This window comes from Lithobates pipiens, unplaced genomic scaffold (assembly GCF_037356315.1).
Source record: "Lithobates pipiens isolate NorthernLeopardFrog02 unplaced genomic scaffold, aLitPip1_a1.2 Scaffold_23, whole genome shotgun sequence".
NCBI lineage: Eukaryota > Metazoa > Chordata > Amphibia > Anura > Ranidae > Lithobates > Lithobates pipiens.
Window position 1 is genome coordinate 65,594,243 of NW_027507785.1, and position 14,099 is coordinate 65,608,341.

Consider the following 14,099-nt stretch of genomic DNA (forward strand, 5'->3'; position numbering starts at 1 on the left):
GAGCAGTAATCGCTGTCATGTCAGTGGTAGCCCCCCCCCCCCCCCCCCCCACCCACCGTTAGAATCACTCCCTAGAACACACTTAACCCCTTGATCGCTATAAACAAAAAAGAGCGACAATTTTGAAAAAAAAAGCAATATTTGTTAATATTGCTTTTTTTTTCAAAATTGTCGCTCTTTTTTGTTTATAGCGCAAAAGAAAAAAAATGCAGAAGTGATCAAATACCACCAAAAGAAAGCTCTATTTGTGGGGAAAAAAGGATGTCAATTTTGTCTGGGTACAATGCCGCGTGGCAACGCAATTGTCAGTTAAAGCGACGCAGTGCCGAATCGCAAAAAGTGGTCTGGTCAGTAAGGTGGTAAATTCTTCCGGGGCTGAAGCGATTAAAGAATATAAAACATAAATCAAGGACATTATTTAAATGATAAAAGACGGAGCCTCTCTGAAAAATGATACTGTTGCCTTATATTGTGATGTTAGGAATTTATGTAGAGATTTGTGAGGATCAAAAGATCCACTTTAACCTCCGGTCATCCACATAACACATCAGTTTGTTGGCAAAGAGGATGGGCTTTACTGCCCACATACTACACATATGCACCCATGGGTGGCAGAGCTTTCTCTGCTAAGGGCGTACTCCCAGCACATTCCCAGCACAGTGACAGAGCTGTCAAATACAGCTCAGTCCACGCTGATGATTAGGAGTTGGCGGGACCGGTGTTCTGGCAGAGTCCGGGCAGAGTCCGGGCATCATATAGTGTTCGCCCCGTACTGTGCATGCGCAGCGCTTGCGCAGTACGGAGCAGAAGAAGCTTCGGAAAATCTCCGAAGATGAACGGCGCCTGCGCCGTGAGTCAAGGTGGTAGCCCCACCATCCAAGTGGACATAGGGTTGGGAAAATTAGAGGGCCCCTCACGGGACTGCTTCACTCGCCACGCTTCGGGCTCGGCTTCGCTGTGCTCAGCTTTTTTATATTCCAACTCTATGTCCACTTGGATGGTGGGGCTAGAACCTGGACTCACGGCGCAGGCGCCATTCATCTTCGGCTATTTTCGGAATCTGTGTGTGCTGTGTACTGCACATGCGCAGTACACAGCAGACACTATCCGATAGGGGACTGTATATGATAGGACACCGGCTCCTGATCATGTGACCACTGTGAAAGCCAATCAAAGTGCTGCCACCTGTCATGTGATTCTTCCTCTTTCCCTGGGGCATACAGACCCTATTCAACACTGGGGCTGAATGGGAAGGAGTTAAGATGGCCACAGATATACATGGACTGTTAATCATGTAAGCACTACTGTCCAAATACATGTACATTACCGGCTGATCCAAAATGTATGCTTGGCACTCCTGAGTATTGACTTCAAGTGCTAGATGACAAGAGATGTCAAAATCGCCCACATCAATCTAATCTGAACTCACCATGTCATATGATTGTATGGCGGCATCATCGACCGTCATGCAGCTTCCATTTTGCTTTCTGCATAGAGAAACACTGAGTCCTAGTATCTGGCATGGACTTTCATAGTGGACCATCATGGTGTTGGCTTTAAACGCTATCTTCTTTGCAGACACCCTCATCAGATCTGCCAAATCTGTAAGAAGATCGGTTTTATTGAAAACAGCACTGAATATAATAAAAGCTATTTTTAAACATGCGTTGCACAATGTTTGGACACATTTGTGCCGACTAAACTTCACTGTATGTTTTCCTGTAGCTTCAGCTCCATCTAGTGGTCAAAATATGGTATATTTTCTCATTAGGGTATTCCAGAAAATTGTACTGCACTTGGCCACTAGATGGAGCTGATGATACAAGAGTTAAAGTGGTTGTAAACCCTTACAAACCACTTTGACCTACAGGTAAGCCTAGATTAAGGCTTACCTGTAGGTCCAAGATATATCTCCTAAACCTATACGGTTTAGGAGATATTTAACTGAAGACAGCCACCGCTGTCTAGGGTGCATGCGCCGTAGACAGCGGCGCGCAGGCGCACTGGGTAAGCCGCAGATCGCGGCGACATGCCGCGAGTGTCGGCTCCCGTGCGCATGCACGGGAGTTACGTCATCGCTGCTCTGGCGAATCACAGCGGCGGAGCAGCGAGACCCACCAAGAAGATGGACGCTCGGAACTACAGGGGACAGCGGTGACTTCGCTGGCTCCTGTGTCAGGTAAGTGACACATAATGGACTACTATGCGATGCATAGTAGTCCATTATGCTTTACCTTTGCAGGGAATGAAAGAGGAAGTAAACCCATCGGGGTTTACTTCCTCTTTAATCTGTTCAAAAACATATTGTGAAATTTAAGCAGGCCATTGGTCGAATTTCAAACAAATTTTCTTTTCAAAATCAGAAAGCTTGTTTTTTTTTTGTGATCCGATGATGCCACCATAGATTTTCGAAAATTCGGCCAGCCAAGCCTTCAATTTCACCTCATGTTGCTACAAAAAATAATTTTCGTGGCCAGGAATCTTCTTTTCTCTCCGTAAATTTTCTTTTCTTATTACATTTCTCGCACGATTCTCCCATTATTAATTAGAAAATCGTTTGTTTTTCAAAAAATGTCCAACATGTCCGATTCCTCAAATTTGATTTCCGCACGAATATCGGCTGTTGCTGCAGCCCACTAATGGTGCGAAATTCGTACGAAAATTCTTAGGTACGATTTTCGAAATTTGAACCGTGTATGGCTGGCATTAGTTCGGCTTGCACAGATGTTTCTGATGTTCATCCAATGACACGCGAATGTCAGAAACATTTAAGGCTGGGTTCACACCGCTGCGGCAGCGAGAACTGCAGTGCAAATCACATCCGATCTCTGTGCGATGCGAGTTCAGCCATACAGATAGTATGGCTGAATTCGCATCGCACCCGCTGCAAACTCGCACGGGACCCTTTTTTTGGTCCGCAGCAGAATCGGATCGCATGGGTGTTCACACCATGCGATCCGATTCCTGTCCGAGTTTGCAGATCGCACTGCGATATGCGGACAGATCTGGGGGTGTCATTAACATTTCACTGACACTCCCAGCAGTCCGCATAGGGCAGTGTGAACTGCCGGCGGGAGGCATGCGATGCGGGAAAACGCCGCGGATTCGCGGCGTTCCCGCATCGCTCCGGTGTGAACCTAGCCTAAAGTGATTGTATGGTTTTTTTTTTTTGTTTGTTTTGTTTTGTTAAATAACAAACATATCATACTTACCTCCACTGTGCCGCTTGTTTTGCACAGTGTGGCCCCAAACCTCGTCTTCTGGGGTCCCCCGGTGACTCTCGCGTCTCATCCCCACATCAGATAACCCCCTAGGAGAAGCGCTCTCACGGGGGGATTACCTTGTGGGCACACTCCCGAGTCCAGCATTCGGCGTCCATAGCCGCGGAATGTATGGCTCGGGCCCCCGCCTCTCGACGCCTGCGTCATTGGATTTGATTGACAGCAGCGGGAGCTGCACTGCTATCAATCTATCCAATCAGGACAAGAGACAGCAGCCGTAGCTGGTGTGTGCCTTCCCGTCACGCAAATTCCGTGGCTCAAGTAAGTATAAGGGGGGCTCACGGGGTGCTGCTGCATTAAAAAATGTTTTTCACCTTAACACATAGAATGCATTAAGGTGAAAAATGGCGAGGGTTTACAACCCCTTTAAGCTAATTAAACAACATTTCACTGTACTATATGTTTTCAAACAGATTAAAGTGGAACTTCACACTCCCAATAAACATTGATTATTTTTAATCCTCATGCTGCTAGCATTATTAAATAGATAGGAAAGTATGTCATATTTACTTGTTTGAAACTTTTTTTTTTATATATTTCTTCAGTCACTTCCTGGCTTCTTGCCCCGGCAAATGATGATATCATACATCCCAGGATGTATGTTAACCCCTGGAAGATTTTACCCCCTTTCTGACCAGAGCACTTTTTACGATTTGGCACTGCGTCGCTTTAACTGACAATTGCGCGGTCGTGCGACGTTCTACCCAAACAAATTTGACGTCCTTTTTTCTCCCACAAATAAAGCTTTAATTTGGTGGTATTTGATCACCTCTGCAGTTTTTATTTCTTGAGCTATAAACAAAAAAAGAGCATCAATTTTGAAAAAAAAAAAAAAAACACATTCTTTTTTACTATTTGCTATAATAAATATCCCCCAAAAATATATTTAAAAAAAACTATTTTTTTCCTCAGTTTAGGCCGATGCGTATTCTTCTACATATTTTTGGTAAATAAAAAAAAAAGGCAATAAGTGTATATTGATTGGTTTGCGCAAAAGTTATAGCGTCTACAAAATAGGGGATAGATTTTTAGCATTTTTATTATTATTATTTTTTTTACTAGTAATGGCAGCGATCTACTATTTTTATCATGACTGCGACATTATGCGACATTATGGTGGACACATCGAACACTTTTGACACATTTTTGGGACCATTGGCATAATACAGCGATCAATGCTATAAAAATGCTTTGATTACTGTAAAAACATGACTGGCAGTGTAGGGGCTAACACTAGGGGGCGATCAAGGGGTTAATTGTGTTCCCTACTGTGTGTTCTAACTGAAGGGGGGCAGGGGCTGTGTAGGGGAGATACTTTGTATGAACAGACGATCTGTCACTTCTCCCCACAGAGAATCGGGATCTCTGTGTTTACACGAGAACGCGGGAGCACTCGCATCGGCTTCCGGCACGCGCCCCTAGTGGCCACCAGAGGGAGTGATGTAACATAATGGTGATTTGAGCAGCTGAATACAACTGCGGTGTCTGGTCGACACGCGGTTAAAATGGTTGCAGGGAGATTTCTGCAGCATATTTGGGAAGTACAGAATCACAGTACATATAAAATAATATGCAAAGTGGTTGGAGGGAAGCTTCAGAATGGCAAAGATGTTTACAAATGATGTGAGCAGACTGCAGTTCCTCTTTCACCAGTTGCCGACCAGCCGCCGTCAATATACTGCAGCAGGTTTGCATAGCTGGGTGAATTGCCGTAGGTGTACGTTGGCCACTTTAAGAGCAATAGCAGGCACGTGCACTCCCATGGCACGACGCCGGAGCTGATGCGTGCTGCCAGTGGCCACAATGTTAGCGGGCCACCCGCGATCGCTCCACAGAAAGTCAGAATGGGGATCTGTCAATGTAAACAAACAGATCCCTGTTCTGACAGGGGAGTACAGAGTGATCGTCTGTTCCTAGTGATCAGGAACAGCGATCTCTCTCCTCCTCCAGTCAGACCACTCCCCCCACAGTTAGAAAAACCTCCCTAGGACACACTTAACCCCTTGATCACCCCCTAGTGTTAACCCCTTCCCTGCCAGTGTCATTTATACAGTAATCAGTGCCTATTTTTAGCTCTGATCGCTGTATAAATGTCAGCGGTCCCAAAAAAGTGCCAAAAGTGTCCGATCTGTCTGTTGCAATGTCGCAGTCCCACTAAAAATCCCTGTTTACCACCATCACTAGTAAGAAAAAAAAAATAATGTTAAAAAATGCCATATCCCCTATTTTGTAGACACTATAACTTTTGCGTAAACCAGTCTATATATATAGGCTTATTGTTATTTTTATTACCAAAAATATGTAGAAGAAGACATATTGGCCTAAATTGATGAAGAAATCAGTTTTTTTTTTGGATATTTATTACAGCAGAAAGTAAAAAATATATAAATAAGCTCTATTTGTGATGAAAAAAAGGAGATAAATTTTGTTTGTGTACAACGTCGCATGACTGCGAGATTGTCAGTTAAAGTAACGCAGTGCAGTATTGCAAAAAATGGCCTGGTAATTAAGGGGGCAAATCCATCCGGGGCTGAAGTGGTTAAGGTATTTTAGAAAATGTTGCTGCATTTTTGGCCACTAGATGGCGCTGATTATACAGGAGTTAATCTATTCAAAGACATACAGTGTAATTTAGTTCAGCTTGCAGAAATATTTCCCACATTCGTCCAATAAATGTTTTATAAATAGACTCCACAGAATTGAAATGGTAGATATTCCTGTTAGCCGCAGGCAGGGCATTACTTACAAGGCTCCCGCTGCTCTATAAAGGGACACTGTAGTTTCCGTCTACTATTAGGTTGTGCATAAAATACCTGGGGAAGAAAAATTGACACAAATCAAAATACAAATTCTGGCCATCCAACACACACATATACAGGCAAGGCTTCTCTAGCAGGCTAACAGTGTGCATGCCAACAGCTCTGTTCTCCTGATAAAGTTCTTTGTGGTAGAGCGCATAGGGTGGAGTCTGATGACCAGCGCCGGCGCGTCCATAGGGGGCGCATGCCCCCCCCCAGCAGTCACAAAAAATATATATTTAAAAAAAAAAGAATGTCCTTTAAGTGCACTGTGTTTGGGCGCTGGACACAGTGCACTATGGGAAGCGCCACATCTATGCAATCACGAGATTGCAGACGAAACGTTTCATTTGCAAGTTTTTGACCTGCTTTGAGACGCCTTTCTTTTTTTATTTGAGGTCGATTTGAGGAGGTAAGTTCCAGTCCAATTGAGCGTGGAGTGTCAACAGTAATGGATTAACAAGCATGAAGAATTTTCACTCTTGGTCACTTTTGTGGACCTTGTGTTCTGTGACATTAACCCAGTTTAAAGAAGAAGTTTGACTTCATTATTAATGTATAATATATATATTATTAATAGCAGTAGCATTATAATAATTAATAATGACTTTATTCATGTAGTCTGTTCCCCAGGGACAAAGTATAGGTAGTATTTTGTCCTATCTTCCAAAGGCTAGCATTGAGGTCAGACAGGGTGCAGACCCCAGCTGGGCTGACCCCAGGTATTTAAGGAGGCCTCCAAGTTGGGGATTGGCCAAGGCTCCTTGAGATACCCTGGACAGCCCTACGCCTCTTCCCCTCCACTCCTTCTAGCACTTTCTAGAAGGAAGAGGGAGGTGACAGTGAAGTGATGCGGCCTGTGATTCACCAGCTGCTACCCTGAGCCAGAATGAAAACAAACAGGCCTAGCAACCAGCTAAGCCTGCCTAAATTTACCTACTCTGCCAACAAAAAACCCTCACTCTAGCGCCTACCTAACTAGAGGGTGCTACACAATTAAGGCAGCATACATTGAAATGTGTTTTGATTTGTAATTTAACAAGTTGCAGCAGTGTGAATCGGGGCCCAGCCGGCCATCTGCGTTGGCTGTGAGGACTTTTGAAAAGCATGTTGCTGGGTCAGATTTGCCAGATCGCAGGTGCAACAAATCCTTGATGTATAATCAATAGAGACAATAATAGCTGTTATATAATACATAAAGTAACATGCAATAGGCCAAAACAGCAACAATGGCATAACTATTGTAAAGGAACTGTGCTCACCTCAATACATAAACAGGGAAGTACAGTGTCGTATGATAAGGAGATACTGTGTGAAGAATTGAACTGCAAAACAAACAGTAAAAAGGTTACTATGAGTATGAGATAAAACTATCAGTAAAAACACACACAGCGCATTCTCAGCATCACATACACACATTGCTAAGTTCATTTTTGGCTTCAGAGGATGAAGGAAGGGTACACATTTCAGCTTCCCTAATACTCTTAAAGTGACCCTGTCACTAAGACCCCTTTCACACTGGGGCGTTTTTCAGGCGCTTTAGCGTTAAAAAAGCGCCTGTAAAGCGCTTGAAAGAAGCCACAACTGCAATCAGAATGTAAAAGCCTGAGTTTTTTCACACTGAGGCGCTGCACTGGCAGGGCGTCAAAAAAAAGTCCTGCAAGCAGCTTCTTTGCAGCGCTTTTGGAGCGGTGAATACACTGCTCCTAAAGCGCCACTTCCCATTGAAATCAATGAGAAGCGCCTGCAAAAACGCCTGAAAAGTGCTTTTGGCAGCAGCGTTTTGTGGGCGCTTTATTTGGCCACTAGCAGGGGTTAAAGAGGGATTCCACCTAAAAAAAAAATATTAAAAGCCAGCAGCTATAAATACTGCAGCTGCTGACTTTTAATAAATGGACACTCACCTGTCCCGGGTTCCAGCGATGCCGGCAGCCGAGGCCGATCGATCGCTCGGCTCTCGGCTGCTGCCGTCACCATTCTAGGTGAGGGAATCAGGAAGTGAAGCGAATCGGCTTCACTTCCCGGTTCCCTACTGCGCATGCGCGAGTCGCGCAGCGCAATAGAAATTCTCCACGCTGTCACTGGGACCCGTGTGTGTCCCAGCAGACAGCGCGGCAGGACAGGATATGACATAGACTCCCACGGGAGTCTATGCCCGGAAGTGGGTGTAAATACCTGTCTTTGACAGGTATCTCCACCCCCCTCCCCCCTGTAAGGTGCCAATTGTGACACCGGAGGGGGGGAGGGTTCCGATTAGCGGAGGTTCCACTTTAGGGTGGAACCCCACTTTAAAAGCGCCCCAATAGCACTCGAAAACGCTGGTAAAGCGCTGCTAGTTTAAGTGGTCTCCCCCACAAGTGGTTCTAGGCGCCCTGTCCAAAAAGAAGAGATGCACTTACCAACATCTTGTCGCTGTTCTCCAGATCTTCACAGGCATTAAGTTTGTGGCAGAGGCGTGCATAAGCATTTTGGCTGTCGGTTATGGACACCACAAATCTCTTCTCTTCCGCAAAGTGCTGATAATGGAACCCTGGTGCTATTTGAGGTCAGAGAATAGGAAGAGGTAAACAGTGTGATCGTTTTACTCGGGTTTACTGGATGAATATATATTTGCTTAAAATTTTTTTACAGCGCTTAACTTTTTCCACATTTTTCTATGTTACAGCCTTATTCCAAAATGGAGTCAATTCCTTATTCATTAAGAAGTTTGATAGAAATCTTTGCAAATTTATTAAAAATAAAAAAGTGAAAAATGCCCATGACACTCAAACTTTAGCTCAGGTGCATCCTCTTTCTACTGATCATCCTTGAGATGTTTCTACTTGAGTCCACCTGTGGTAAATTCAGTTGATTGGACATGATATGGAAAAGGCACACACCTGTCCATATAACAGCCTTTCTCAACCGTTTCAACACAGAGAAGCCCTTGAAATAGTTCTCCAGTCTCAGGGAACCCCTGCTAAAAATTAATAATCTACAACTCATGATACAATAGTGTGATGGTCAGTGGGAAGAATGGTCCTTACATTTGTGGTCATTGGGAAGAATTGCCTCCTTGCAGATAGCTAAAAAGATCAATGGTGTCAGTAGGAACTTGTCTGAGAGGCAGAAATTGCCCAATGCTGAAGGAACCCCTAGCAACCTCTGGAGGAACCCTAGGGTTCCACGAAAACCCTGGTTGAGAATCACTGCCATATAAGGTCCCACAGTTAATAGTGCATGTCAGAGCACAAACCAAGCCATGAAGTCCAAGGAAATGTCTGTAGACCTCCTGGCCAGGATTGTATTGAGACACAGATCTGGGGAAGGCTACAGTACAATGTCTGCAGCATTGAAGGTCCTAATAAGCAAAGTGGCCTCCATCTTCCGCAAATGGAAGAGGTTTGGAACCACCAGGACTCTTCTTAAAATGGGCCGCCCAGCCAAACCGAGCGATCAGAGGAAAAGGGCCTTTGTCAGGAAGGTGACCAAGAACCTGATGGTCACGCTTTGAGATCTCCAGCATTTCTCTGCGGAGAGAGGAGAACCTTCCAGAAGATCAACCATCTCTGTAGTACTCCACCAATCAGCCTGTATGGTAGAGTGGCCAGACGGAAGCCACTTCTCAGCAAAAGGCACATGACAGTCCGTCTGGAGTTTGCCAAAAGGCATCTGAAGGACTCTTAGACTATGAGAAGCAAAATTCTCTGGTCTGATGAAACAAAAGATTGAACTCTTTGACCTGAATGGCAAGCACCATGTCTGCAGGAAACCAGGCACCGCTCATCACCTGGCCAATACCATCTCTACAGTGAAGCATGGTGGTGGCAGCATCATGCTGTGGGGATGTTTTTCAGCGGCAGGAACTGAGAGACTAGTCAGGATCGATGGAAAGATGTATGCAGCAATGTACAGAGACATTCTTCATGAAAACCTGTTTCAGAGCACTCTGGACCACAGACTGGGGCCAAGGTTCATCTTCCAACAGGACAACAACCCTAAGCACACAGCCAAGATAACAAAGGAGTGGCTACGGGACAGCTCTGTGAATGTCCTTAAATGCCCAGCCAGAGCCCAGACTTGAACATCTCTGGAGAGATCTGAAAATGGCTGTGCACCGACGCTCCCCATCCAATCTGATGAAGCTTGAAAGGTCCAGCAATAAAGAATGGGAGAAACTGCCCAAAGATAGGTCTGCCAAGCTTGTAGCATCATACTCAAAAAGACTTGAGGCTGTAATTGGTGCCAAAGGTGTTTCAACAAAGTATTGAGCAAAGGCCGTGAATACTTATGTACAATGGATTTTTTTTTATTTTTAATAAATTTGCAAAGATTTCTAACAAACTTCTTTCACATTGTCATTATGGGGTATTGTTTATAGAATGTAGAATTTTGAGGAAAAGAATGAATTTAATCAGTTTGAGAATAAGGCTGTAACATAACAAAATGTGGAAAAAGTGAAGCGCTGTGAATACTTTCCGGATGCAGAGTATATTGATCACCGTGGCAAGCAGAAATATATTACAAAGTAAGGATATCTAAGACAACACAGCAATGGGAAAAGTAAGGATATCTATGATAGCACAGCAAATGGAAAAGTAGGGATAGCTTCCATTACAGATATGTAAGCAAGGAATAACTTAGGAAACTGCGATCACAGAGTAATTAAGTTTGCCATAAATTATAAGAAAAGGAGACATGAGGGGAGGACAAGAACACAAAATTAAAAAAAAGCCAACTTTACGAAGCTGCGACCCCATACTGCATGATAATAAATGCGAATTAGGATATAATTCTTGCAACAAAGAACACTGAAGTGAAGAGAAGTGGGCGCTTAATGGGCATATTAAACAACCACATTCATCAATGCATTCCAATGAGCAATAAATACAAAAGAACAAAAGTTAAATCTTGGTTGCTAAATACTAACGTAAAAAGGCATATTAATGAGAGAAAAGCAGCCTTTAAAAAATGTAAGGGCCGAGGAGCCCATCAAGGCAGCTAAAATATATCATGACAGATACATTGCAGAGGAGAGTAAAAATAAATAAAGAAATAAACCAGATATCTGGCGTACACCAAAGAGTTCTCAAAGAACTTAGCCATATTATATCCAGACAATTGTTCCTAATTTTTAAGGACAGCTCACTGACGTGAATGGTACCAGCTGATTGGCAAAAAGCAAATGTGGTACTGATAATCAATAAAAGGACTAAGATATATATCAAAAAACTACAGACCAGTCAGCCTAACATCAATAGTATGTAAAATATTGGAAGGGATGATAAGGGACAATTTTGAAGAATCTGCTTATGAAACCAGTATCAACAGAAGTAACCAGCATGGATTTATGAAAGATCGTTCTTGGCTGACCAATCTCAACATTCTATGAGGAGGTGAGCTGTAGTTTGGATAGGAAGGCCTGTGTTGTAGCTGGATTTCTCTAGAGCACTTGATACAGTAGCCCATTCATGTACATGCAATTCATGTACAAATTAAGGTCTTTTAGGGTTGATAAGATTGTATGTTCCTGAACAGAAAATTGATTGCATAAGTGCATCCAGAGGGTTGTTTACCTTTTAGTGTCTGTTGATGATACAAAGCTAAGCAGGGCAATAACTTAAGAACTGGATATGCAATCTTTGCAAGAAGACCTCAAGAAAATAGAGGGGTGGGCAGCTACTGTAGCTCTACTGTAAAGCCTCATACACACGGTCGGACTTTGTACAAACTTTTCTGTGGACTTTTGTACAAAGGGCGTGGTCCACAAGTTTGTATTGCATACACACGGTCGGACTTTTTGACAACAAACACGAACGTAGTGACGTCACAACATACTGACGCCACTTCAAAAGAGGACGTTCAATGACTCCAGCGCCACCTTTGGTCAACTTCTGTATTGTAGTCTGATCTTTTCCATTGGTTCTGAGCATGCGTGTTTGTACCTTGTACAAAAGTCCGATGCTTTTGCGTACACATGGTCGGACTTTGCTCCATCGGACTTTTGTTGCCAGAAAGTTTGTCCGTTCGCACAGCCAACAAAAGTCCGATGAAAACAGAAAAAGTTTGTCCGATGGAGCGTACACACAGTCGGATGTTGCTCCAAAACAGCTAATTTGCATGTTTGTTGTCAAAAAGTCCGACCGTGTGTATGGGCCTTAAGAATGGTGGTGACACAAGCACACGCATGCACAGGTGCACTGAGGTTGAACTGGATGGACTTGTTTCTTTATTTAACCTCTTGATGTCCGCACTATAGCTGAATGACGGCCACAGCGCAGACCTGAATTTCATATGACGGCCTCCCCTTTGCACGGGCTCCATACGCCCCCTGCAGGGCGTGCGCTGTGGTCACCGAGTCACCGAGATTTGGGTGATCACAGATCCAAGTAAGGGGCCAGTCCCGGCCCCTTACCAGGTGATCAGCTGTCAGCCAATGACAGCTGATCACATCATCTAAACAAAAAGCTTGGTAATCGAAAAAAAAGGTGATCACCGGATTATCTGCAAGGGACATCGGTCCCAAAGAGGAAGGAGGCACATCTGCCTCATATGTGCCACCAGTACCCCCTGCCAGTGCCACCTGCCATTGCCACCTGCCAGTGCCCGCAGTGCCACCTATCAATGCCCATGAGTGCCACCTATCAATGCCCACCAGTGGTGCCAATCAATGCCACCTAACAGTGTAACCAACCAGTGCCGACCAGTGCCCATCACTGCCACCCATCAGTGCCCATCACTGCCACCTATCGGTGCCCATCAGTGCCGCCTCATCAACGTACATCAATGAAGGAGAAAAATGACCTGTTTGCAAAATGTAATAACTAAATATATAAAAATATAAAAACATTTTTTGAAAAATTTGAAATTTTTAAAATTTGTTAACAAAAAATAAAAACCGCAGAGGTGATCAAATACCACCAATAGAAAGCTCTATTTGTGGGGAAAAAATTATAAAAATTTCATTTGGGTACAGTGTTGTATGACCGTGCAATTGTCATTCAAAGTGCATCAGCGCTGAAAGCTGAAAATTGGTCTGGGCAGGAGGGGGGTTTAAGTGCTCAGTAAGCAAGTGGTTAACCTCCCAACTATGTTATATATTTCAAGTGAAAAGTAAGTATAGATAGAACAGCACAGCAATGTGAGGAATCGGCTTGAAAAGCAAAGAGAGGTCAGTAAATAGGTTATAAAGATGTAAATACATTTAAACGTGCTTTAACCTTACCTCTGTTATTATGTGGAATATTTACTTTTTTCTCTATCGTTATGCCATAATCTGGATTGGTTAAAAGTGACACGGAAATTTCCTGCCCGGATGCAACTGTCCAGCAGTGGAACTGTAACTGCAACTACATGTAGAAAATAGATTGTATGGGTTAGTAATGGATGTAGACTTATCAGAGGAACACAAACTCTATTCTTAAACCTAAAATAAAAATCACTAGACCTCTGCCTACCTGTAAAATCTTTTCTTTAAAGCCAGCAATACATTGATCGAAATTTGCCAAGTTCTGGCGATTGTATGGGCAGGGAGGTTTTAGGGAAGTTGATTCCTACTGAACGACTTCTTACCCTTTGGGGGGTTTCTTGGCTTGATCAGCACCACAGTCTATAGCTGGCACCGCTGATCAGTATTTTCTGACAGCAGGGGAGTGTCCCTTCTATCAGAATACAATGGCTCAGCGGGGAGGCGCCCCCCTCATCCACATGAAATGTGTGGATGAGGGAATTGAGTCTTTTTTTTTTTTTTTTATTCAACCCATTGGTTGTACAAAAAAAATTAAAAATTAAAAAATAAACAAATTTATGGACAGCTTAAGTGATATATACTGTATAGAGTTTGTGATACCATCAGGTAAAAATAAAGAACATATAGATGTTTCATATTGACCATTCATAACCACCAGATGGAGCTTTATTCAAGCTCTAATACTGCATACACACAATCGGAATTTTGGTCGGAAAAAGCTCTGATAGTTTTCCTGACGGAATTCCAACGGGGTTTCGCTCAAGCTGCCTTGCCTACACACGGTCACACCAA

At 43.6% G+C, this 14,099-nt stretch overlaps 1 protein-coding gene across 1 annotated transcript in view; it reads right to left on the reverse strand.

The window, feature by feature from the left end:
* IL17RE (interleukin 17 receptor E) overlaps positions 1 to 14,099 on the reverse strand; it is a 114,340-nt gene that overhangs the window by 34,689 nt on the left and 65,552 nt on the right. Inside the window, 5 exon segments of the mRNA XM_077451778.1 lie at positions 1,430 to 1,602; positions 6,028 to 6,094; positions 7,342 to 7,404; positions 8,479 to 8,615; positions 13,284 to 13,407. Coding sequence (XP_077307904.1) covers positions 1,430 to 1,602; positions 6,028 to 6,094; positions 7,342 to 7,404; positions 8,479 to 8,615; positions 13,284 to 13,407 — 564 coding nt within the window.